General features: G+C 38.9%; 1 protein-coding gene across 4 annotated transcripts in view; it reads left to right on the top strand.

Moving 5' to 3' along the window:
* MYO5A (myosin VA) overlaps nt 1-27,034 on the top strand; it is a 192,804-nt gene that overhangs the window by 88,591 nt on the left and 77,179 nt on the right. For all 4 annotated transcript variants that reach the window (XM_034994273.1, XM_034994272.1, XM_034994271.1 and 1 more), the window contains exons 6-14: nt 4,187-4,330; nt 6,642-6,723; nt 7,085-7,192; nt 9,179-9,285; nt 15,430-15,695; nt 16,785-16,866; nt 21,727-21,867; nt 23,835-23,960; nt 25,127-25,210. In XM_034994273.1, coding sequence (XP_034850164.1) covers nt 4,187-4,330; nt 6,642-6,723; nt 7,085-7,192; nt 9,179-9,285; nt 15,430-15,695; nt 16,785-16,866; nt 21,727-21,867; nt 23,835-23,960; nt 25,127-25,210 — 1,140 coding nt within the window. The remainder of the gene's footprint in view (nt 1-4,186; nt 4,331-6,641; nt 6,724-7,084; nt 7,193-9,178; nt 9,286-15,429; nt 15,696-16,784; nt 16,867-21,726; nt 21,868-23,834; nt 23,961-25,126; nt 25,211-27,034) is intronic.

Here is a 27,034-nt window from a genome sequence, read left to right as displayed (position 1 = left end):
ATTTTTTATTCCTGTTTTTTTCCCTTTGTCAAGCCTTACTTGTCACCCAAACACAGACGGAGTTTAGAACTGGCCTGGTGCACCTGTGGTACGAGTGGTTTTTGCAATAATCAGTCCAGAGGTAATTGTGCCTAGTTTGCAGTGCCGTGTGTGACACTTGAGAACAGAGTGTTGTGCCCCCTGGCCTGCGGGGCTGCCCTCCAGAGCAGGAGGACCTCTGTCCTTGGGACCAAGAGGACAGGATGTGCTGGGGGAGTTCAGGGCTGCTTGGGCCAGGTGCACTGTGCAGAGAGAACTGGAGGAGTTTTCTGAAGTAGCACCGATGGGGGGCCGGGGGGAACAGAAGTGTGTGCCAAAAAGACTAGTAAAGGTTTTAAGCAAATATTAAGATTCTGAAAGAATTTAAGCTACAGATACAGTGCTGGATGCCATTGTTAATATTGGGGAGATATAGGGCACCTGGGTGGCTCAGTCAGTTAAGCGACTGCCTTCGGCTCAGGTCATGATCCTGGAGTCCCGCATTGGGCTCCCTGCTCGGCGGGGAGCCCGCTTCTCCCTCTGACCCTCCCCCCTCTCATGTGCTCTCTCATTCTCTCTCTCTCAAGTAAATAAATAAAATCTTTAAAAAAAAAAAAAAAAACCAGTATTGGGGAGATATAACCCGTAGAGCCAGTTTTTGGTTTTGGGTCAGAAAACAACAGGGCTTTGCTTTGCTTCCTACCATTAGTTTGACTATTTTTGGCCACAACAACAAATTCTGTATATTTGGCAGTAGTTTAATTCATTCTTAGTCCCTAATGTTAGAATATCCCAGTCTAGATTTTTGATGGCATCAGGGAATCCCAGCTCTTCTAGGCTGGACCATATAATAATGTAAGTCTGGAGTGAACCTTCTAGAATATGTCTAGAATATTTTTAGGTTTACAGACCTTCTATATCATCATTCAAAAAATGCTACATTGTTTTTTCTACAATACAGATTTGCATTGTGTTAGTAGGAGAGATTAAAATGGCCATAGATCCTAGTTTTTTTTTTTTTTAATTTTTTTTTAAAGATTTTATTTATTTATTTGACAGAGAGAGAGAGAGACAGCGAGAGAGGGAACACAAGCAGGGGGAGTGGGAGAGGGAGAAGAAGGCTTCCTGCTGAGCAGGAAGCCTGATGCGGGGCTCGGCTCGATCCCAGGACTGGGATCATGACCTGAGCTGAAGGCAGACACTTAAAACTGAGCCACCCAGGCGCCCCCGTAGACCTTAGTTTTTAATACGTAGTTATAAGGAATTTATTTTATTTGCTGGGATGAACAAAAAAAGATAAAGGCATCAGTTATGCTTAGCTATTCCCTTCTATATTGTTATGTAGTTTTTCTTTTCTAAAGATTTATTTATTTATTTATTTATTTGAGAGAGAGAATGAGAGACAGAGAGCACGAGAGGGAAGAGGGTCAGAGGGAGAAGCAGACCCCCAGCTGAGCAGGGAGCCCGATGTGGGACTGGATCCCGGGACTCCAGGATCATGACCTGAGCCGAAGGCAGTCGCTTAACCAACTGAGCCACCCAGGCACCCTCTTATGTAGTTTTTCTATAGGAATTTGGATTAAGAAAATTTGGCAAAGAGAGAACTAATTTTCAATGACTACAAATGAGGGCATCTCAATTTGAAAGATCAAAATGGAATCTGGGACTAAAGAGAGGTGACAAAGGGTTTGCAGTTATAGGAAGAAGACATAGATGAAATACTGAGTATGCTTTGTAACTTTAAACCTGTCTCAAGACTGTGTTTCTGTATCAGAGTCCTTTACTGTGATGTCAAGAATGGCATGTCTGGGTCTCCATGATCTGAAACTCCTCCTTGGGTAATGAGCATCCTACACAGTTAACATCACAGCCTAGTGCGTACTGGGATTTGCACACGATCCTTTAGAAAGCAAGTTCCTCATCCTCAGCATAAGCTCCTTTTGCAAAATATGAATGATGCACAGATAAATGATTCTTTTTTGCTCATTTTATCATGTTTTCTTTTTCTCCTTTTCCTCCAGGAAATTTTCATCCTAAGATGGGGACAGGGAAAGATTCTTGTGGTCATAGTGGGTCTTAAGAGTTCTTTTAAAACATTAATAACCATAGTTAAAGATTTTCATCTCCTTTTCGTAAAGAAGAATAAGTCACTAAACACTTCACTGAAATCAATAGTGAAATTGATTTTAGACCACAAACCTTTTTTTCATTAACAATTTCTTGCTAATTGAAATGAAAATAGCATCAAGGGAGCCTGGTGTAAATAATGTACTTATAAGGGAGAGGGAGGAATTAGGTGGAATGGACAAAAGGTATTGTTTATAGATATATAGAGCCTTCTTTCCTTATCAAGTTCAAGGCTTGTAATCATCTAATTCTAGTTTTGGAAAGGACCCCAGAGCTCATCTATCCTAGTCAGTTTACCCTTGGAGACACTACTGCTCCTCAGAGGATTAAATGTTGGCAAGTTGGTAGGAGGGCCTGGTCTGATACCCAGGTCTTCAGACTTCTCTTCCATTCACTCCTTCTACCATTCTTTGCTCTATGTTTAAATACGTTTTACTCAAAGGCAGAGGGGAGGGGTCTGTTTCAACCCTGGCCTACTCACCGCCGCTTCTCACAGGGTGTCGTGTTGTTTGGGCAGCTTAGCCACTCGGACTCACACTCTGAGTCGATAGGAGGGAGATGGCATATGGAAGGTGGGATGGGGTCAGGGAGGGAGGACAAGCTTGCTTAGTTGCTGGCAGGAAGGTGCTTGGGACGGTGCCTGGTAAACCCTCCGTGACTATTACCGCCGCTGCTGCAATTACTACATCTTCTTCATCTGCTCTTTGATGGAATAGTCTGTGTTGAAAGAAAATCCTGCATTTATCATTAATTTCCTTTTGTAAACAAAATAAAAATAATTAGAAGATGTGGAGACTTTTTGTTGTACTTTTTGTCATATCAGAGGGGAATATCTAAGTAAATGCATTGTTAAATTGTCCTAGGCTACACTAGATCACTCTTACTTTGCTGGGAAGACAGCTTTCTGTCATTCTTTCCACTTAAAATGTTAATCTGAAATATAGCAGTGTTCTCATTGCCAGAGCAAAATAGGACAGTACCGGCCCCGTATTTCAGAGAGTGAAATGTGCTTTCTTTGATTGATCAGAGAATCTGATGTGTTGATTTTTTTGTGGCTGTGTAATTACTGTTTTCATCACTTATATTTGTATTGCTTTTTTAACACTCCAGAGCATTTTCATGTCTTTCTCTCTGCTGTGGTTTCAATCTACTAATCCTGATCATCTCAGGCTTTGCACAAGTAAATTATAGTAATCTTATATAAAATATTTTATTAAACATTTAATGCATGCATTATGTGAACACTTGCTTCTCTAACTACACCATGTTTTTTGCTTTGCCTTGGAAGAAAAATTTCTAGAAGCATGTTACCTAAGTCAGAAAGTAATACATACATTATCTTAATTTTTAAAATTATATAAAAAATTTAGCAGAAAGTTACATTCTCTGAATTCTATGGCAGGTGTTTTACAAGTTAGACACAGCTATCAAAACCCAAGGGCAAATTTTACTGTGTCTGGTTTCTGAAAATGGCTTTGAATTGAATGGGTGATTCCTAAGATTCTGCTAATAACCAGTCCAACTGGGCCTTTGTTGTCACAGGATAAGAGGATAGAAACTTCTAGCTAAAGAGTCTCAACACCAGAGCAACATTTCCTTGAAAATATTAATTTGTCTTAAACAGCTTATTTACATAAAACAGACTAAATTTCCAGGAAATGCAAATCCTAGTGTGTAACTAAGAGGGCTTGGGCTTTGGCAGCCCCCAGCCCCATCCATTTCTTTCCTTGTTGACCTGCATGAGTGTGTTCTGATACCACAAACGGTGTGAAAACCTCCCAGCCACTGGGCTCAGGTTTGCTGTTTCTGAAGATAATTTGTGTGAGAGTAAGAGGGCAGATCTGGACTATTAGTTGGTATCTGTGTGGTTGTGCTTTGGGCAAAGCATACACTGGTGCCTGCAGGGGGAGGATTGGTTCAGTTTTTAAAAGATCAGTTTTAAAGTGTTGTGTTACACTCTGTCCTTTCTTTCCCTGAACAGACTCTGTAAATGTCATGTCATGAACTGTACTTCTAAAATACTACTTTTTCCCCTTCTTAGTCCATTGGAAATGCTAAGACAACCAGGAATGATAATAGCAGCCGTTTTGGGAAGTATATTGAAATTGGTTTTGATAAGAGATATCGAATCATTGGTGCCAATATGAGAACTTATCTTTTAGAGAAATCCAGAGTGGTATTCCAGGTAAGCCGGGCAGGTGCACATATGTATTTGTGTTAGATTGCCCTATAATTCTAGAGCTCATGCTTGCTGGTATGCATTTTATTTGCAGATACTCTTAGGCATATTATGACAATATTACTACAAACCACATTTGGACTGAAATTTGTAAAATGGTACCTGTCAGAGGCAGGGCAATACCCATTAGACTAACAATCTGGGGACTGGGCACTGGTTTAGGTTTAATGGTTTTGATTTTTTCCTGCAGATGGTTGTAGGAAAAGCTTAGTTAAAAAGAGGTACTATTTTTTTTTCAAGATTTTATTTTTTTATTTATTTCAGAGAGAGAGTGTGCACATGAGCAGGGGGAGGGTCAGAGGGAGAGAGAAAATCCCAAGCAGATTCAGTGCTGAGCACAAGCTGACATGGGGCTCTATCCCCTGACCCTGAGATCATGACCTAAGCTGAAACCAAGAGTCAGACGCCTAACTGACTGCGCCACGGAGGCGCCCCAAGAGGTGTTACTAGTTTACTCTTAACTCTCATATTTCCTAGTTGATAGGGAAGACATTGGGTTATGTTTTCAGTGAGTTAAGAGTTTGAACCTAGTTCCTTGTCCTCTTGTCTTCCTTCTCCTCTCTTAGAATATGATATTGTTTAGATAGAATAATGAAGGTTAAAAAATCTCCTTTACCAGACAAAAGCCCCTTTTGGGCATCAAACCTGACCTTGAGGCCACGTTATGCTTTAGTCAGCTGGATACACTGCAGAATTCAAGGATATGATGGTAGAGTATAAGGATTCAGTTTTGTATGAACAGTAATATTACAGTTGAATTTTTAAAGTATGTATGTGGAAAAAGGACTGTTAGGAAATACTAAGAAATTATATTAAAATTATACATGTATAATATATATACATATATTAAAATTATACATTTTGTAAAATGTTTTATTGATGTTAAAATGTATAAACTAAAATGATATAGATGATGTAGTGCATTTGTGGATTTCTTACAAACAACCAGTAGTGATCTGGTCTGACATATGGCAAAGCTAGAATATCCTTTTTCATTTAAAGTGTTAGGAAGACCATGAACCTGAAGGGTACTGTGAGAAAATATTGAGTACAGGTTTACCCCCTTTTCCAAAAGTAGATTGGTCCTATGAAACCTGTTGTAAGCTGAAATGGTGTAAAATGGAGAAAAAAATTACCATTAATTTATATGGAAAAATTTCTGAGCATCCCCAGACCCCAAAAATAACCTCTCTTAGGCTTTTCTGATACCTTAGGACACATCTTGCTAACAGATGCACAAACTAAATCAAGATAAAGCACAGATGCTCACAGACCCATTTCAAAGCTCTGGCAGCTCGACGCTGAGATGCTGAGTGTAGTTCCCGGGGAAGGAGCCTGGCGGTCCCACGGTCGCGGCTGGGGGTGTGCTGCCTCTTTAGTGCCTCGCTGCAAAACAACCGCTAGACACTAGTTTTTACTTTTCTGTAAAAACTCCTCTTTGGGTTTCTTTTGGTTAGCAAAACAGATGGTAATGTAGGCCTTCTGCAAAAATGAAGTGGTATAGTGCGAACTTTAGAAAAGCAGGGGATACCTATATTTCAAAAACATGGTTTTAGTTTTCCCCAGAGGCAATGATCTTATGACAATAGCATATACCAAACTGCTCTTTACTTCAAAAAACATCATTATCAGATAATTTTTGTTGAATGTGACCAAAAGATACACATTCATACATATAGGCACATAGCTAATAAATCATAAGATTTAACAATCATAAACCTATATTAGGAAATTTAGGGAGGGACAACTTATTACACTGAGATAATTAAATATTAAAATTTTATTTTATGGGGGCGCCTGGGTGGCTCAGTCGGTTGTATCTGACGCTTGATTTCAGCTCAGGTCATGATCTCCGGTTTGTGGGATGGAGCCCCTAGTCTATGCTCAGTGGGGAGTCTGCTTGAGATTCTCTCCCTCTGCCCCTCCCCCCACTCTCTTTCTCTCTCTCTCAAATAAATAAATCTTAAAAAAAATTTGGGGCACCTGGGTGGCTCAGATGGTTAAGCGTCTGCCTTCAGCTCAGGTCATGATTTTCAGGTCCTGGGATTGAGCCCCGTGTCGGGGGCGGGGGGGGCTCCCAGCTCAGCGGGGAGTCCGCTTCTCCCTCTCCCTCTGCCTCTCCCCCTGCTTGTGCTCTCTCTGTCTCTCTCTCTCTCAAATGAATAATAATAATAAAAAATCTTAAATTTATTTTATGATTGAATTTTCTGAGTTTTAGGTTAAAATGCTATAATTGAAAACTCTTCTTATTTCAAAGGCAGAAGAGGAGAGAAACTATCATATCTTCTATCAGCTTTGTGCTTCAGCAAAGTTACCTGAATTTAAAATGCTGCGATTAGGTATGACTATGGTGTTAGATTTATTGTTTTGGTATTGTTTTCCATTAATTCCTGAGTTCATAAACTTACTAAAAAGAGGATTATCTTATACTAAAATATTTATGAATAAAATGATAAGAAGTCTGCAGTTGGCTTCACGATAACCTGGGGAGGGGGGAGGGGTGAACAGCTGCATAATAAATGGAGCAGGATTGGCCTTGAGTTGATACCTGTTTAAGATGAATGATGAGTACACAGGCAGTCGAACTCCAGACTCTATACAGTTAACTGGGCTATCATTGTCTCTACTTCAGAGTGGACATAAGGGTAGGAGTCAAGGCTTTTTCATAGACTGCAAATCTTTTATTTTCGTTAATTGCAGGAAATGCAAATAACTTTCATTACACGAACCAAGGTGGCAGTCCTGTGATTGAAGGAGTTGATGATACCAAGGAGATGGCACATACCAGGCAGGCCTGCACTCTGCTAGGTAACAATTTTATTTTTGAGCTCTTAGGAGCAGTAGTTCTCTGATTCAAGCAATCTTTGTTTGGAATATTGGCTTAGCTTTGTATTAGGTGGTGAGTGTTGTTGGGAGATTTAACATTCATTCCTTATAAAACATCTTTGGGCAGCAAATGAACACAAGGTTTCTTTTTGGGGTGATGGGTACTATTCTAAAATCTGATTGTAGTAATCGTTGTACAACTAATCACTGAATTGTTTGCTTAAAACAGGTGAATTTTATGGTATGCAAATTATCCTTCAGTAAAGCTGTTTAAAGAACAAATTGAGGGCATTAGGGGAGGTAGGACCTACTAATTCTTTGTTTAAATTTTCACAAAATCTGAAACCTAAAGCTAAATGAAATGGGTTCCTGAACAAGCTCACGTTTTATAGGGTTTTCGCCTTTGTTTTTGTTTGTTTCGCCTTTTTTTTTTGTCTTTTGTGGTTGGGAAATGTGGTTGAGCTGCTGTAGTGACAAAACACTATATTGCATGTAGATTATTCCACTGTTTTAAAAATGGCTCAGATGTCACTGTCTTGTTTCTGAGATTTAAAAAATATGGGGTCTACATGCAAGTAAATTAATCTTTAGAACTGCAATGTACAACTTTTAGTGGTGAATTATTTATTTTAAAAACCTCAAAATATAGGGACGCCTGGGTGGCTCAGTTGGTTAAGCATCTGCCTTCAGCTTAGGTCATGGTCCCAGGGTCCTGGGATGGAGCCCCGCATGGGGCTCCTTGCTCAGCAGGGAGCCTGCTTCTCTCTCTGCCTGCTGCTCCCCCTGCTTGTGCTCTCTCTTTGTCAAATAAATAAATAAATAAAAATAAAAAAAACCTCAAAATATAAATAAATAACATCATGTGTTGGTATTTTGATGAGTACTATGAGGTGAGTTAATTTAATTTAAAAGCATTGCTAATCAGAGTATGGTCCAGGACCATAGCGGAGCTTGCAAAAATTCAGAAACTCAAGCCCCATCTCAGACCTACTGAATCAGAATCTGCATGTTAACAAGATCCATTGGTGATTTGTGTGCACATTAAAGTTTGAAAAATACTGCTATACTTCTAGGGCTAAATCTATTTGTAAATAGAAAATTGCAAGTTTGTAAAAGCCATAATTTGGAGATAGTAAAAACATTTATTATAAGATCAACTCTCAGTTACCCTGTATATGATTACATATTTGGAAATAATCTTCCTATTTTTACTTCTATATAATTATATATAGTATTCAGGAAAGTCTTACCTTACTGAAAAAGGAAACCGGATCTGAGAAAACGTCAAGGCTGCCCAGCTTTCTCACCCTGCCTCATCCGTCAGTTGCTGCTTTAATGTTGCATTTCGATGTTCCCTCATCAAGCTGGGTGCAACATGAGCCTGAACACTTCCCATCTCGGGATCTCTTTAGCTTATACTTGTTCTGTAGTTAGAAGAGGTAGTTAACATAATCTGACATAAAATAGCCTTATTGGGCTACCACTTGCATTTGGAGTAGAGAAAATAGAAAAGGTAATAATGTTAGTAAAATACTTAAATCCAGGGTGTGATGATGATGATAATTTGTTTAACATTTACCATGTGCGTGCTAAGTATACTAAATGACTACATGCATTTTCTCATTTAATGTTCATGGATGCCCTTTGAGATAGCCCCTACTATTCCCGTATCTCAAATGAGAAAACAGAAACATAGAAGGGTGATGTTCCGTGCCCACGTGAGATGGCAGGTCAGGAGCAACACCAGCCCTTGAGCCCAGTTCTCGCTCCCTTCACGTCCTGCCCATCCTGCCCGTGCTCCCAACCATGATGCTACACTGTGTTACATGCTGATAGCAACAAAGATGAGGTTGTGGTTAACCATGACATGTTACCATCTGCACATCTGGCAATATTCAAGAGTTAAAATAGGCTTAACACTGGCTGCTGTAATGGTTTATAATCACTTGTTCATTTCCTCTGTTTCAGGAATTAGTGAGTCTTATCAGATGGGAATTTTCCGAATACTTGCTGGCATCCTTCACTTAGGCAACGTTGCATTTATATCTCGGGATTCAGACAGCTGTACAATACCTGTAAGTTCAGAATATGCTTAGTGTGATAGCAGGTTATTTGTGTTTCAGTTTTGTTGATTCTTTATGGAAGCAGTGTATTTGAAGACTCTCCTATCATTATCAGAGAGATAAATTATCCCAAGTAGAATCTGGAACTGAAAGTAGGAAATATGGATGCTAATCCCTGGTGCACAGTGATTGTCTGTGTTAGGGGTAAGGGAGAGAAGAGAACTTGGATACATGTCTGGTCCATATGAACAGAGATGGGTAGAATTCGATGTGAAAGTTGGATTGGGGCCATCTAGTTCATTTGGCCCATGGCACAAATACCAATAATTGAAAACTTTGTGTCTTCAGCTGTGGAGTTGTAACATAGTTTAAAAATTATTGAAACAACTATTAGCAGTGGTTACTCCTGAGAAGAGGAACTAGATGGCTGGGGAGCTGAGTGTCTTCACTAGGATTTGCATATTCTTTCACACATAGTGATAACTGCACATTGAGAATTAAAACCCAATTCCATATGTGGAAATGTTTGTTTAAAATGTAACAAAGCCTGGTAGTTTCAGATTGTCCTCACTAGGCATTTATGATTTGCAGTATTTGCTGATCACCACCATCAAGTATAACACCTGCACGCATGCACACACACCCACATACACATATAGTTTTAGGTATTTTTTTAACTTTATAAGAATGGAGGAAATTTTAATATAATTAATTCTTTTTCCATCCTGCTTCCTCAAGATTGTGATAGGAAACAATCTTAAGATTTGTTTCACTCTTCAGATACCCAAGTTGATATTAGCAAATCTACATGTAGATTAATTCATGACTTAAATTTATATAAATGAGATGTTAGTTTTGAAATATATGTTTCAGTGTCTCTGCCTGGATTCAATCCCTACTTTACTGTTTAATCTGTGTTTTTTGGTGGGTTGCTTACACTTCTCTGAACCTCTTTTTCCTCATCTGTAAAATGAGACTTTTTTTTTCCAGCAATTTTCGAGTAGGTTCTCTGATTGAGCTTCATACTGGATAAATTTTATATATATATGTGTGTGTGTGTGTTTTAAAGATTTTATTTTTAAGTAATCTCTACACCTAACGTGGGGCTTGAACTCACAACTCCCAAGATCAAGAGTCTCATGTTCCACTGACTGAGCCAGCCAGATGCCCCATGATAAATTATATATTTTTTAAAAAGTAATAAATATGAAAAATCTACTGAGATGCCAGAAACTAAGTGAAAATAGGAGCTATGAGAAAGAAGTAGAGCCCCAGATTTAGGGCTCACCTTGAGGGCATTTACTGAACCCAGTGACTATGAACTTTAGTTTTCTTAGACAAAAGACAAAGCCCAGGACTCACATAAACAGGGGATCCCCTTCCTAAAGCTGAGACCCTACATGGGAAACTAGTAGTAAACTTGCCCACCACCTACTCAAAGAGTACAAAGAAAAGTTGATCTGGCTTGAGCAAGCCTTGGTGCTAAGTGTAGGACAAAATAGTTCCTAAAAATTTATGGCAATGAACTGACCCTCACAGTTACTCCCAGACTGATTTTGTAGTTCCTAGATGGTCCCCAAAGCTAAATACAGAAAACTTAGCTTAAATTGGTCCTGGATTGGTGGTGCCTTAGATGCCTGTTAGAAGCAAATGTAAGTATGGGGATTAACATAAGAATAAAAAAAAAAGAAGCAAATGTAAATCTACTTTGGATGATCCAGGTCTCAATAGAGTCCCATGAGAAAAGTTACAAGAAATACTGGCTCACAGTCAAAAATCACAGATTCCACAAAGAAACAAAATAGGAGGAGCTAGGCAAAACAACAGATAAAAGTCAAACCTATTAAGGATGCTGAAAGAAATTAATAGCAAATCTGACACAACTGAGGAGAGAAGAGATGAGCTAGAAGAGAGATGTGAAGAAATTATCCAGAATGCAAGATAGGACCCAGAGATGGAGCACTTAGAACATAGGAGAGGTGAAGGTTGGAGTAATAAAATCTAATTTTAATCCAATGAGAATTCCTAGAGAAAAAAAAAAAATGAGGCAGACATAACATTTGAAAAGATAATTACAAATTTCAGAAATTGTGAAAATGACTCTAAACCTCAGATTAGGAAAGTCCACAAAATCCTAATTAGAATAAATGAAAAGAAATCCACCAAGGCACACCATAATGATAGCAAAGGCAGAGAGAAAATTCTTAAAACAGGCAGAGAGAGAAGACATACTACTTTAGAAGAAATAACAGTTAAACCGTTAGCTCACTTCTCAACTACAATAGAAGCCAGAAAACACTATCTTCAGTGCTCTAGAGTAAATAACTATTAACTTAGAATTGTATATCCCATAAAAAGATCTTTCCAGAATGAGGGAAGAATAGAAGTGTTTTCAGACAAATAGAAATTGGGAGATTTTGTCCCTAAGAGGCCCTCACTAATGGAAATGTTAAAGGACGTGGTTTAGGCAGAAGGAAAGTGACCCAAGATAGATCTAAAAGTAGAGAATGAATGGTGGATCAATAAACTAGGAAAGCACATGCAAATATAGATAAAATTTCATTAATTAAAACAATAATAATTATGAATAGTGTATTGGGCTAGAAAAGACGGAACTCCCCACAAAATACTTAGTAGTACGAAGGGAAAGATAGGTATCTTTACAGTGGAGAAACTTGGCAGGCATTCCTTAATCAGGTGACTGCAATCGACAGGACCAGTAGCGAGACCAGTCAACATCATAGAACTTTTTTTGTTGTTGCTTTTGTTGTTGTTGTTGTTGGCTTTTAAAAAGTCTTTAAAGATATTTCTTTATTTCTCTGGTTTGTAGCTTAGAGTGAACATGTTTTTTTTTAAGTTTTTTATTTTAACTCTAGTATAGTTACCATACAGTGTTAGATTACTTTCAGGTATACAGTATAGTGTCCAGCACGTCCATACAACACCCAGTGCTCATCACAAGTGCCCTCCTTAATCCCCATCACCTGTTTCACCCTTCCCCCCACCCACCTCCACTTTGGTAACATCAGTTTGTTCTTAATAGTTAAGAGTCTGTTTCTTGGGCTTTTTCCATAGTTTGGCTATTGTAAATAATACTGCAATAAATATAGGGGTGCATGTATCCCTTCGAATTAGTGTTTTTGCATTTTTTGGGTAAATACTCAATAGTGTGATTACTGGATCACCGGGTAGTTCTATTTTTAACTTTTTCCAGAGTGTTTTCTGGGAACTCTAATTTTAACTTTTTCCATACTGTTTTCCAGAGTGGCTGCACGAGTTTACATTCCCACCGGCAATGCATGTGGGTTCTTTTTTTCTCCACATCCTTGCCAGCACTTGTTGTTTCTTGTGTTTTTGATCTTAGCTATTCTGACAGGTGTGCAGTGATATCTCATTGTAGTTTTTTTTTTTTTTTTTTAAAGATTTTATTTATTTATTTTGACAGAGAGAGAGGGAACACAAGCAGGGAGAGTGGGAGAGGAAGAAGCAGGCTTCCCGCTGAGCAGGGAGCCTGATGTGGGGCTCGATCCCAGGACCCTGGGACCATGAACTGAGCTGAAGGCAGACGCTTAATGACTGAGGCACCCAGGCGCCCCTCTCATTGTAGTTTTGATTTGCATTTCCCTGGTGATGAGTGATGTTGAGCATCTTTTCATGTGTCTGTTGGCCATCTGTATGTCTTCTTTGGAGAAATGACTGTTGAACATTATATAACTTCTGATATGATGAACTGAGAGCACAACATCACTTCCCTGGTATTCCTGCCAAGAAGGTATGACCCAAATCTAATCATGAGGCAGCATCATGCATACCTGCATTGAGGGACATACTAGTCAAAAATGTCAAGGTCACAAAAGACAAAAAAAAAGAGCGAAGACCTGTTGAGATTAAAGGAGGCTAGTGAAACATGGCAACTAAAATCAGTGTATGAGCTTAAGACTCGATCCTGGGCTATAAAAATGTCTCCCCCACTCCTGTGCAGCGATTGATTAGATCAACCAGAAAAAAATTGAATTAGATCTATAGGTTAGATAATGGAGTTGTGTCACTGCTAATTTTCTAATTCTCTTGGTGATACCATAGTTATATAAGACAATGTCTTTGGTTTTTAGGAGATGCACACTGAAATATTTAGGACTAAAATGGCATCATGCTTGAAATTTCTCTCAAAGGTTTTTTGGGTTTTTTTTCCTCCCACTCCACTCTCAAAGGTTCTAAAAAATTAATGTGTATGTACATGTATGTGAAGGAGAGAGAATGATACAAGCAAATGTGGTAAAATGTTAATATTTAGGGAATCTGGGTGAAGGGATTTCTTTGTACTGCTCTTGTAACTTTTCTTTTAGTCTAAAATCAGTTCAGAAGAAAAAGTTAAAAAAAATAAAGAGAATCGTCAGCCCCTGTTCCCCCTAAAAACATAGAACTAGAGTACTAGATAACAACTGGATAACTGGTTTAGGAATTCAGCTATACACTTTTGAAATAGCATTCCTAAAACATAAAGGTACAGAAAGTTTGAAAATAAAAAGTTTAGAAAAGATACATCATAGTAGCTAGAAAAAACCTGGCAGAGCCTGTATCGATATTGGACAAAATAGAGTTTGGGACCAAAAGCAATACTAGAGATATATAGAGTACTATGTAATGATAGAGATTTTATTCATCAGGAAGATGTAATGCTTCTAAACTTTCATGTACTTAATGGCATAGACTTCACATATATAAAGCAAAAATCAACAGAAACCAGAAGAAGAAATAGACAGCTCTATCATAGTGGGAGATTATTGACTTTCTCAGATAAAGAGAAGAGATAAATGAAGAAGTCTAAAAATTAGTAAAGTTACAGAAAATTTGAACAAAAAAGTTTACAGCCATGATCTAATAGTATGGTAATGCCGTTCAAATAGAGTATGTTTAGAGAGTACTGAGGTCAAATCGTTCATATTTATACGAATGAAATCAGCTGCTTATTTAAGGGAGCTGTAGCATGCTGTTGGTAATGATGCTAGTTTGTGTCTGAAGTGATCACTTGGGAGAAGGAGAGATGAAGGAAGGAAGGGACTGCTTCAGTGGGAAGGGTCAGGAGGTGAGGGTGCCAAGACACCCAGGTTCTAATGACAACACTGACATACATTGGCCGTGTGATGTTTGACAAGCTATCCTCTTGGATTTCAATCATATAGTGATAGGGATGTGCATCCTGGCTATTCCCCAGGAATGTCATCAGAGTCAACTGAAACGTGTGAGTGGAGATGTTCACAAATACAATGCACTCATGTGGATCAAACTAAACAAGTTTTTATTGAATGTCTACTCAATGCAAGGCCTATGGAAGACCTTGTAGGGGATAAGGATATATAAGTCATTAAAGAGATTCTAATCATTCTCATCTAAGAAGTCATGCAAATAACTCTCAAGTTATCCGTTTCAAACCCTTCAGCGGCTTCCCTTTGCTCTCAGGATAAAGATCAGCCATGGTATAGCCTCTGCCTGTCTCTCTGGCTTCATCTCAGATATTTTCTCCCTCACTCAGCGTTAGTCCCTCATACTATAGTTTTCTCCCACCACAGGACTTTTATACCAGCTGTGCCCTCAGCTTGTAGACCCTTTCTTCCCCCTTTCACTGAGTTAATACTTTCCCATCTTTCAGATTTCAACTCTGTTTCTCAAGGCAACTGGCCTTGGATATCAGGATAGTACCCTTGTTCTCTGCAGTAATTTTACATGTTAGAGAGCAGTCGTTTGACTAATATCCATTTCTCCTGGTGACTGTAAGTTCTAGGAAGATAGAGGCCATGTTTGGTTTTATTTACTGGCATATCGTGGGCACTCACTAAATATTTTTTGACAAGCTGACAGATCTTCTGATCAACTGACTGAATGAAGGTGCCTGAAGACAGATACAAACAAATAACAGCAAAGAGACAAAGGAAGATGTAGTTTGTGAAACGAGCCCTAGAAGAGATTATAAAATGCTGTCTAGATGCTGGTCTAATGGATGACTGATTATTATCACCGACCAGCTTCAAGTGATCGGGGTGTTCGTTATAAAAAAGAAATTGCTGGGTTTTATTTGTTACTTCTTTGTTAGTGTTTTTTTAGTAAATTCTTATTTGATTGATTTGGTCATAGGAAATAATCCACTCTCTTTGTCAGCCCAAGCATGAACCTCTCAGCATCTTCTCTGACCTTATGGGTGTGGACTATGAAGAGATGTGTCACTGGCTCTGCCATCGGAAACTGGCTACCACCACAGAGACATATATCAAACCCATCTCAAAGCTGCAGGCCACGAATGCCCGTGATGCTTTGGCCAAGCACATTTATGCCAAGCTCTTTAGCTGGATTGTAGATCATGTCAATCAGGCCCTCCATTCTGCTGTCAAACAACACTCTTTTATTGGAGTGCTGGACATATACGGGTAAGTGTATTTGGCTTAATGGTCTGCCACAGAGCATTTCTTTCTAGAGATTATCTAGTAACTCTGAGTGGGTACTAGGTTCTGTCTCCTACTGGTAAGGAGAAAAGAAAATTAGAAGAGCATTTCTAAAAATCTTACTTCATTTGCTAGTTTGCCTTTTCTCGTTACCCTCCTTTAAAGATTTTATTTATTTATTTGAAAGAGAGAGCGAGAGAGAGAGCATGAGCGGGGGGAGGGGCAGAGGGAGAAGCAGACTCCCAGATGAGCAGGGAACCCGATGCAGGGCTCGATCCTGGGGCTCCGGGATCCTAACCTGAGTTGAAGGCTGATGCTTAACCACTGAGCCACCCAGGCGCCCCTCTGGGTACCCTCCTTTAGCTGTTAATACCTTTCCTATACATTTCTGCTTTTTAATGCCTAGTTTCTTTTATTGTTTAGTTTTTCAAAAGAACCTATGAGATCTCTATTCCCAGTTCTCTTTTATGTGAATATTTAGACACTGAATCTGTAAATTGACAAGAGCAATAGCTTTATCATAATTCCGATTGTTCCCCACCTGGGGATGAATTAGCCCTCAAAAACTCATACTGTTAAATACCTCTAAAATAAATAAATAAGGGCGCCTGGGTGGCTCAGTCGTCAAGCGTCTGCCTTCGGCTCAGGTCATGATCCCAGGGTCCTGGGATCGAGTCCCGCGTCAGGCTCCCTGCTCCGCAGGAAGCCTGCTTCTCCCTCTCCCACTCCCCCTGCTTGTGTTCCTGCTCTCGCTGTGTCTCTCTCTGTCGAATAAATAAATAAAATCTTAAAAAAAAATAAAGTAAAATAAATACATACATACATACATACATACATACCTCTGCATGCTGGAGCCTTCAAAAAATTCTCTCTGCTATGTGGCTGATGCCTATCTGCTGTGTATAGATTCCATGTTACTGATTTATAAACTTTTATCTTCACTGATGGTGGAAAGAAGGTTTCAGAATGTTGGGAAATTTCCCATTTCTTTCTTTCTAATGGGCACATTTTGAATATTTTAAAAAGCTGTTTGTTTCTTTTTCTCCTCTTCACATATTATTTTTGGGTTTACAGATTTGAAACATTTGAGATAAATAGTTTTGAACAGTTTTGCATAAATTATGCAAATGAAAAACTACAGCAACAATTCAATATGGTAAGAATTTTCTTTCTTAACCAATTTCTACTATAAATTATTCTTTTGAGTTCCCACTCTGTGTTTCAAGTCTAGTTTCTGAAATGAGGTTGTAAATTGCAATTATTATGTGGGCTTTAGAACAACTGAGCTGCTGAGGAACTTATGATTAATAAATGAGTGCAATGTTAAAGAAAGGTATGGCCCAGATAGGATTCAAGGTGATCTTTAGACTACAGCCTGGGAATAGTAAAAATTTGGTTGAAATAAATTGAGTGATGGAAGCAGGGAGTGCATTAGGTAGTAACACAGGCAGTTTGAAGTTTCGAGCCCAGGATATCCTTCAGTGGGCTGTTCCTGTGGAGTGAAGACTATCTTAACTCGTACTTGCTGTATCCGCAAGATGCCAGCATGAAAAATCAGAACACGCTCTCTTTTCTACATATTTTTTTTACATATTCTATTTTATATATTCTCTTTTCAACAGTCTGAGACATTCACCACAACAGTGGCAATGGGAATATTTTGAGAATGGCTCTTGTGGAGTAATAATATCAAATAACATCAAGCATTATCATGGTATTGGGGAATTTCAAGATATTTAAAGATGAGGGGCAGTAGGGCGCCTGGGTGGCTCAGTTGGTTGGGCGACTGCCTTCGGCTCAGGTCATGATCCTGGAGTCCCGGGATCAAGTCCCGCATCGGGCTCCCTGCTCAGCGGGGAGTCTGCTTCTCCCTCTGACCCTCTTCCCTCTTGTGCTGTCTCTCATTCTCTCTCTCAAATAAATAAAATCTTTAAAAAAAAAAAATGAGGGGCAGTAGATTGTAATAGTGAAGATCACAGACCTCCAAAGTAAACTGCTTGGGTTGGAATCCCATTCTGCATTGATTATTCATGGGACCTTGGGCAGGTTAATTGACCTTCCTGGGCCCTAGTCTCCTCATCTGTATAATGGGGATAATGATAGTAGTACCTACTGCATATGGTTGTATAGATTAAATGAGTTAGGATATGTAAAGTTATCAACACATGCCAGGTACAGTTCTAAGTGCAAGATTAGGGATGGTTATTAGTACTGATGAAAGAGGATATTAAAAATGAGTCACCCAGGGGCACCTAGGTGGCTCAGTTGTTAAGCGTCAGCCTTCAGCTCAGGTCATGATCCCAGGGTCCTGGGATCGAGCCTGGCATTGGGCTCTTTGCTCATCGGGGAGCCTGCTTCTCCCTCTCCCGCTCCCCCTGCTTGTGTTCCCTCTCTCACTGTGTCTCTCTCTGTCAAATAAAAAATAAAATCTTAAAAATGAGTCACCCAAAAAACAAGACAAAAAAACCCCAAAAAAGTCACCCATAGAAGTTGAAGATGGAGGAGAAGAGAGCTGAAGGACAGGAAAAGAGCCCTTAGTATCCTCATTTTATAAAGAGAGAGGACAAGTGGCATGGTCTATAGTTAATGAACAAAAAATAGAAGTTTAAAGGTATTTTAAGTTACAAAATTAGTAAAAATCAAAAGAAGAACTAAAAGTAGTAATATTGGGAGGGCTGGGGAGGGGCACAGTAGAGAGGTGGTATATATGAATTTAGCCTCATCTGTCTCTTCAAGAAATCAATAGATGATGTTTGCAACGAATACATAAAAAAATAGTAGATAAACATATTTACCTGTTTATATGCTGGAGCCTTCAAAAAATTCTCTCTGCTATGTGGTTGATGCCTATCTGCTGTGTATAGATTCCATGTTACTGATTTATAAACTTTTATCTTCACTGATGGTGGAAAGAAGGTTTCAGAATGTTGGGATGTGGTGCCCCGTTTGCCTTCTTATTCATCATAAGAGCAGAAATTTGCTTTCTGATCAACATGACATAAATATTCATATGGGTGACCATTTTGTTTGTTTTTTTTTAAATTACTGAAGCTTATTGCAGCTGGTAAATATGAAATAGGAAGTTAAAAATGGCTTCCTCCAGAGAGTGAGACTGGGTTGAGGGAGGGGACAAGGGATTGTTGCTTATCATCATCAAACCTTCAGACTGTTTGATTTTTTAAAAATATCACATATATTCTGATGAAAATTTGGACCATCTTTATTTAGCAAGTTAAGAAGCTACTTAGCACAGTGAAATAATGCAGAGGTGATCTTTAAGCCTTAAGCTTATGACTGTTTCCATAAGAATGTGATTGGTGTATTTCTCATCCTTACGTAAGAAACATTAATAAAAACCTATCAGAGACTAAACTGAGCATTACCTTTTTCAAGGTTTTACTGAGATTAATACTTTAATCATCCACAGCCTCTGGTCTTTCCTAGTATGTTTTCACACAAGATGACTGTAAATATAAGGAACCAGCACTGCCCTCATTAGGGATTGGCTCATTTGTCTGTTTGACAAGGACCCCATGTCTTTGCATGTGTGTTTCTGACTTTCTTGTTTCTCTTTCTCTTTCCCTCTGCCTCTGTGAGTCTGTTTCTTCTTCTCTGTCTCTCTCACTCACACACACACTATACTGCATCTTAGCTTCTCTCTGCATAGCTGCTCCACTCCCTCTTACTATCAGATGACTTATTCTTCCCTTTTATTTTGTATATATTTTCTCAAGGTTTCTGCTTCCTCAATCACTTCAAGCTCCCTGTGAACCCAGCAGTGGTTGGATTGCTCCTCTCATCCTCTCCCCTGTCCCCCGCCCCACCCGCCCCGGAGAGAGAGGGAGAGCGGGGGGAGGGGCAGAGAGAGAAAGAGAGAGAAAATCCCAAGCAGGCTCCACGCCAAGCACGGAGCCCAATGCGGGGCTCGATCCCACAACCCTGGGATCATGACCTGAGCTGAAATCAAGAGTTGGACACCTAACCGACTGAGCCACCCAGGCACCCCTCTTCTCTCGTCCTCTTAACTTGCCTTTTCCCCATTCATCTTGACTCAGTTTCAGCTTGCACTGTTAATTGCCCATATCAAAATTCTTACACCTGAGAAAGAGAATCTGATTAACTTCATTCATTTTTCCATCACAGATCTCTAGCAGTTGACTAGCTAGCATTTACCAGCTGCAATAAGCTTCAGTAATTAAAAAGGAAGATGGGGTTTCCCAGTAAAGAACTTGGCTGCTTTGGGCCACTCCCTTGGCAGGGATTATGGGTGGGGCAGTGGGCATGAGAAACATGGTGATCTGCATTTTTACAGCTCACAGTCATTACATATTGACCAAGGATCTCTAGCTCATGCCCACATTGTCTTTTTGACAATTGAGTATCCAAAATTTCTGAGGCCTCATGGACTTTTCCAAACTAGGCATAGAAATGTGTATAAGAAACAAGCTCTATTTAAAATTTGGATCAGTGTTTTTGTCAGTGTGGAGATTGCATATAAATTATTGAATTAAAAAAAGAACAGGGCTCATTGCTTTGGAAAATATTGGTGCCATCAGTCAGGGCATCCTGCTGACACGTGGTGCCCCGTTTGCCTTCTCATTCATCATAAGAGCAGAAGAAATTTGCTTTCTGATCAACATGACATAAATATTCATATGGGTGACCATTTTGTTTGTTTTTTTTTAATTACTGAAGCTTATTGCAGCTGGTAAATGCTGCAAATGAGCCAAGAGGGGCATTATGATAAGTACAGAATAAAGAGAGAAAGTTCCAAGTGCACAAGGAGAATATGTATCAGAAATCTTGGTGACACCTGTTTCAAGGGTCTTAGGGTCCTAGAAAATATGTGTTGTCTGGTCAAAGTCACAGGGAGCTATTCTTTCCAGAGAAGAAGAGACTCAAAAGAGCAAAGGAAAGCAGAAATCCCCAAGAACAAAGAGTAGCGGTCATTAACATCTTATAGACACTAGAAGTTGTGGGTTGCTATATTGTTGGGCCACCTGAAGCAAGAACTGTATCAGGGATTGGATTGCCCTTCCACCTAGACTAACTTAACAACCATTCATCTGCAGAGCTCCTATCACACAGCCTTTCCTCAGGGAAGCGTTTCCTCCCCACCCTATATCCAAACTGGATGAGGATTCTTGGATTCTTGCTCTCATAGCTTACATTATTTTCCTCTGTAAAATTACTACAGTTTGTGATCCCTTGTGATTATTTGATTTCTGTCTGTGTTTCCCACTAGTTAAAATCCCTGAGGGCAGAACCCACATCTACTTTGTTAATGGTGTGCAGTGGCTGGCACATAGTAGACAGTCGATAGATATTTTTGCTTAAATGAGTGAATGGGGATTAAAAGCAATGGTGAGGATGGTGGCTAAAACATTTAGCAGAAAGAACAATGGATTGGTCCTTGTTGCAGCTGCTTACAGCATTGGATGTAGAATTCAGAAAATTGAGCCGTAGATCCCCTGACTGGAAAATAATGGAGGCAGACACAAAACACTGTTACCTAATTCTGAGGCAGGTAAACTTCAACATCACTGTCCCTTAAGAGAATTACTTTGCTGTGCGGTAAGCGTCACCCAGCATGGTTCAGTAGTCTAGGGGGTATCTGCTCTGCATAGTTCAAGGCCAGCTAAGGCATTGTTAGCGGCACTGTGCAATAATTTTAGGCCAAAAAGTATATTGTGCTGTGTTGGATGTATACATATAAAGAAAATCGAAGACTGCTACATTTGTCAACTGTTTAACACATCTACATACCTAGATTTACTTGTTTACCAAGAATCCTATATAGATGAGGCTTTACTATCTGTGGTTTTTATTTGCTTTTTATATCACTCTCCATGTGTAAAACATGTTTCTCCCACAAGATTATTGTTGCTGGAAGCCATGGACTATCTCATATCATGTTCGTATCCTCTTAGAGTGTTTTCTATAAATGTTGTTTCTTGACTAACATTACTTATAATGATACAGTAATGCCAGTTTTTTTTTTTCTTTTTCATTTCAGCATGTCTTCAAATTAGAACAGGAAGAATATATGAAGGAACAAATTCCATGGACACTCATAGATTTTTATGATAATCAGCCTTGCATTAATCTTATAGAATCTAAACTGGGCATTCTAGATTTGCTGGATGAGGAATGCAAGGTAAATATGATTTTCTGACATACCTAGTCTATCAAGAGATATGTCAAGGTCAGAGGTAAGTGGGTTTAAGCAGAGATTCATTAGTATACCATGAGGTGTCACTGTGGCCACAAGTGAGAGATCGCCCTACTTGCATTCTGAAAGGTCACTAGACCCAAAGGGTTCTAAATACAGTCAAAACTTGGAGAATTTGGGGGCACCTGGGTGGCTCAGTTGGTTAAGCGTCCGACTCTTGATTTCAGCTCAGGTCATGATCTTGGGGTCCTGGGGTTGAACCCCACGTCAGGCTCCGTGCTCAGCAGGGAGTCTGCTTGAGGATTCTCTCCCTCTCCCTCTGTCCCTCCCCCCCACTTGCACTCTCTCTCTCTCAAATAAATAAATAAATCTTTTTAATAATCTAAAAAAAAAAGAAACTTGGAGAATTTCCTTTCTCTTTTCAGCCACTTCTCGGGTTATGTGAAAAATTGACATTAGACACAACTACTTACCAGTGTTAGCCACCTTTGTTATATTTGGTACTTTTTGGTTCAGTGATATGACATATTTAAAGAAATGCAAGAAATTGTACAAAAGATATTTTAAATAATAGTCCTAAATATCTGTGATTTTTAAATTGACTGCTTGTTCTTTTATCACTGATATATATGGTAGAAAGGGAGTGTTAGCTTTAATATTTGAAGACCCAGCATGTTGGGAAAATAAAGGATCTCCAGCTTTACTGCTAACTGAGTGATCTTAGACAAATAACCTATCCTTTCTCTTAACTCCTCTTTAGTCTATATGCCATAAATTATACCATAGATTGATCACCTAAGCATCCAGATTTCCTACAACATTAAGACTGAGTATAATGCTCACTTTCACTTGAAGTGAAATAAAATGCATATCAAACCAAAAATGGGATACTACTTTTTACTTATCAGACAGGCAAGTTTTTTTTTTTCTTTTAAGATTTTATTTATTTATTTTGAGAGCGAGAATGCATGTGAGCTGGGGGAGGGGCAGAGGGAGAGGGATAGAGAAATCTCAAGCGGACTCCCCGCTGAGCAGGGAGCCCAACACGGGGCTTGATCCCAGGACCCTGGGACCATGACCTGAGCTGACATCAAGAGTCAGACATTTAACTGACTGAGCCACCCAGGCACCCCAGATAGGTGAGTTTAAATTTGATAATACCATTCATTTATGGTTGGATGTGAGTTAATACAGCATATATTTGAGGAAATTTGACAATATTCATCAAAATTATAAGCACATGTACCTTTGGACCCAACAGTGGAACTGCTGGAGTTCACCCTATGAATATACTTGCAAAAGTATCCAAGGTATATATGTAAAAGAAGTAATTGTGGCCATTTTCACAATAACAAAAATGAGTAACAACCTAGTGGCCATAAATAGAATTATATTTATTTTAAATATATTTTCTTCATTTTAAACCTTTATGAATTATGAAAATATTTCACTCCGTGCAGATATTACCTTTATTTAACAAATTTAAGAAAATACCTGATATGGAGCACCTGGCAGGCTTAGTTGCTAGAGCATGTGACTCTTGATCTTAGGGGGTCATGAGTTCAAGCCCCTCGTTGGGCATATAGCTTACCTAAAAAAAAAAAAAAAAAAAAAAACCCACATAAAATCATGATAGTTCATCTTTTATTTGTGAGGCTTTTGTTGTTTTAAAAGCAGGTAGAATATTTATTTGATGATTCCTGGTATAGGCAGATTGAGTTGCCCAAAGATTGGGCTGGGTCACCCATAAGAAGGTCACAATCATTGCTTTTCATTAGTAATTAGTTTTTGGCATCTAACAGAGTAATGTGGAAGGAATGAGTTCCTAATTGCATATAAAAGTTGTTAGAAAAGCCAAAAAATGGTCTCCTGGTTGATGCCTCAGAAGAGCCTTATAACAATTTTCACCTTATTTTGTTGTTGTTGTTGTTTCTTTTCTCCCTTGAATGTAGATGCCTAAAGGCACAGATGACACTTGGGCCCAAAAATTGTACAACACACATTTGAACAAATGTGCGCTCTTTGAAAAGCCCCGTCTATCAAACAAAGCTTTCATCATCCAACATTTTGCTGACAAAGTAAGGAACCTTTATTATCTTTTTTCTTTTTGAATATTTAAGTTCAAAGAGGAAGAAAATCGATAGTCAGGAGATACCATTTTTATCTTTGCTGAAACTTGCATTCTTTAGTGTCTTATAGGAAAAGTATTTTTCAGTGTTGCTTTGTTGGTTTTCTCTTCCTTTAAACTAAATGGAATTATATTATGAAATAAATATGAGCCTACAATCCTCTATAATTTTGAAATCCAAGAAACTCTGAAAACTAAAAAGTCTTTTCATAATTCATTTTATGTCTAGACCTGATCTCTGACTTGAACTAACATGAGGTTATGTATAGTCTTTATCTCACTTAGGCTGGGTATTTGCATACTTCAGTGTAGAAATGTTAATGTGTTTGATTACAGTTGCTCCCTCAGATTGCTGAAAACCTTGGAGGGGTCAGAATAGAGGCTGTGATTGAGTCAGTGGGTTCCTGCTAACAGGACTTGCTGCTTCATGAGTTCAGTAGTGTACTCAGAAAATCAGGGGTGATGAGACTAATTTACATTTAAAGGAGGTGTGGGTAGGTATAGGGGAGCAAGCTTCCTGGGATCTCCTTCAGGAATTGAGGGCCTTCTGAGTCTCCGTAATCCTAGCTGGAAACCTAGGAATGACTTGTAGGTCATCCAAGGGCTTTGTGTTGTAGCCTGGGGAGCAACTTGAATGGTAGATGCCTGAAGTCCAAAACTGGAGTTTTGGAATCAGGAACAGTCGTTCTTGAGGAGTTCCACTTACCAAATCATACAGTGTTTACCCAGTTCTCTCCCAAGAGAACTACTGCTCCTGGATGGTGATCTCAGTCACAAGAAGATACGTTGACTTAGCTGTGGAGGAGCTCTCTACCACCAGCATGGGAGAAGACAGTCAACTTCTTAGGAGTCTGCTTACCTATGAATTGGGGGGATCTTTTAGACCATAACTAATTAGCACTACCACTGTTCCCTAGGAAAAGCAGTATTTGAGGAGTTTTACTCTAGAGTTAACATACTTCTTCCCAAGAATGGTACTGGTTTCTTAGAATAAAACTGATAACCAGTTTGCTGAGAACCAGTCATATAGCCTGAACCTAATAAATATTTTTGTTGTTGATGATTATAATATCCGTTCAAAAAGTCTGTTAAGAAGATTTTTGCATGTGTTTTCAGGTGGAATACCAGTGTGAAGGCTTTTTGGAAAAGAATAAAGACACTGTCTTTGAAGAACAAATTAAAGTTCTGAAATCCAGCAAGGTAACAATGTATAGGCTTATATATTCATTAAAGTGTTAATTACTTAAGCATTAGTTTTTTTGTTTTTTAACAGTAATGATTTTTCTAACAAAATCAGGTTTACCGTTAGTTTTTAATTTATCAAATACATAACACTTAGTGTGTGTCAGGTATTGTTTTAAATGCCTTACAAATGTTAACTCATGTAATTTTTATAATGAGGTGATATAATCATTGCTCCCATTTTACAGATGAGGGAACTGAAGCACAGAGATTTCATAGCTAATAAGTTTTCAAGCCAAATTAAAACACAAGCTGTCTGGCTCAGAGTCTGCTCTTAACCACTATGCAATGTTGTCTTTCAGTTTTATGTGAAATTGTCTCCACAGTTCTAGACTCTCTTGTGCCTTTGTAAGAGACTATGAGAGAAAACAGGTTTTTTGCTGCATTATGTATGTATGTATGTATTTTTAAAGAATTATTTATTTATTTTAGAGAGAAACAGACAGCAGTAGCGGGGTTGGGGGGCAGAGTGGGAGGGAGAAAGCAGACTCCGCAGTGGGTGGGGAGCATGACTTGAGGCTCAATCCCAGGACCCTGAGATCATGACCTGAGCTGAAATCAAGAGTCAGATGTTCAACCAGCTGAGCCACCAAGGTGCTCCACTGTATCATTTTAAAGGGATGCACTGGAAACATGGCCTTATGCACTCAAATTATTTCAAAGTAAACTTAGTTTAGCAAAATGAATATTCAAATATTCATTAAAAATCTATAATTATTCATGTGAATCTAGACTACTGACAGGCACTTTTGTTTTCCTAATTTATTCTGAGATAGTCTTTATTTTTATTTTTATTTTTCATTTTATTTATTTATTTATTTATTTATTTATTTATTTATTTGACAGAGAGAGAGACACAGCAAGAGAGGGAACACAAGCAGGGGGAGTGGGAGAGGGAGAAGCAGGCTTCCCGCGGAGCAGGGAGCCCGATGCGGGACTCGATCCCCGGACCCTGGGATCATGACCTGAGCCAAAGGCAGACGCTTAATGACTGAGCCACCCACACGCCCTGAGATAGTCTTTTTAAGTTCTGTGGGAATATGCTATAAACATTTCTAAATTTAAATTCAATTAATTAACATATAATGTATTACTGGTTTCAGAGTTACAGGCCTGTGATTCATTAGTCTTATGTAATAGCCAGTGCTCATCACATCACATGCCCTCCTTAATTCCCCCCATCCCTCCAACTCCCTCCCCTCCAGCAAACCTCAGTTTGTTTCCTATGATTAAGAGTCTCTTATGTGGTTTGTCTCCCTCTCTGGTTTCATCTTTTTTTATTTTTTCCTCTCTTCTCCTATGATCCTCTGTTTTTCTTAAATTCCACATATCAGTGAGATCATATGATAATTGTCTTTCTCTGATTGACTTATTTCACTTAGCATAATACCCTCTAGTTCCATCCATGTCGTTGCAAATGGCATGATTTCATTTTTTTGATGTCTGAGTAATGTTCCACATCCTCACCAACATCTGTCATTTCCTGTCTTGTTAATTTTAGCCATTCTGACTGGTGTGAGGTGGTATCTCATTGAGGTTTTGATTTGGATTTCCCTGATGCCGAGTGATATTGAGCATTTTTTCACTTGTCTCTTGGCCAAGATTATGTTCCAGTTTTAACCCTCAGAAAAATAATGACTCTGAGTGTCTGTAAGTGTCCGTCAGTTTTTTACTTACACCCATAAGCACTGGGCATTAATGCTTTATAGCTTATAGGACTGATGTATAGGAGAAAATTCTCTCCCAGTGCCAGTCCCTGAGTACTATTCAGTTAGATTATAA

The sequence above is a fragment of the Mirounga leonina genome, unplaced genomic scaffold (genome assembly GCF_011800145.1).
Source record: "Mirounga leonina isolate KUSES-001 unplaced genomic scaffold, KU_Mleo_1.0 Mir_91, whole genome shotgun sequence".
NCBI lineage: Eukaryota > Metazoa > Chordata > Mammalia > Carnivora > Phocidae > Mirounga > Mirounga leonina.
Note: the sequence above shows the minus strand (reverse complement) of the source record. Positions and strands in the feature narration are given on the sequence as shown.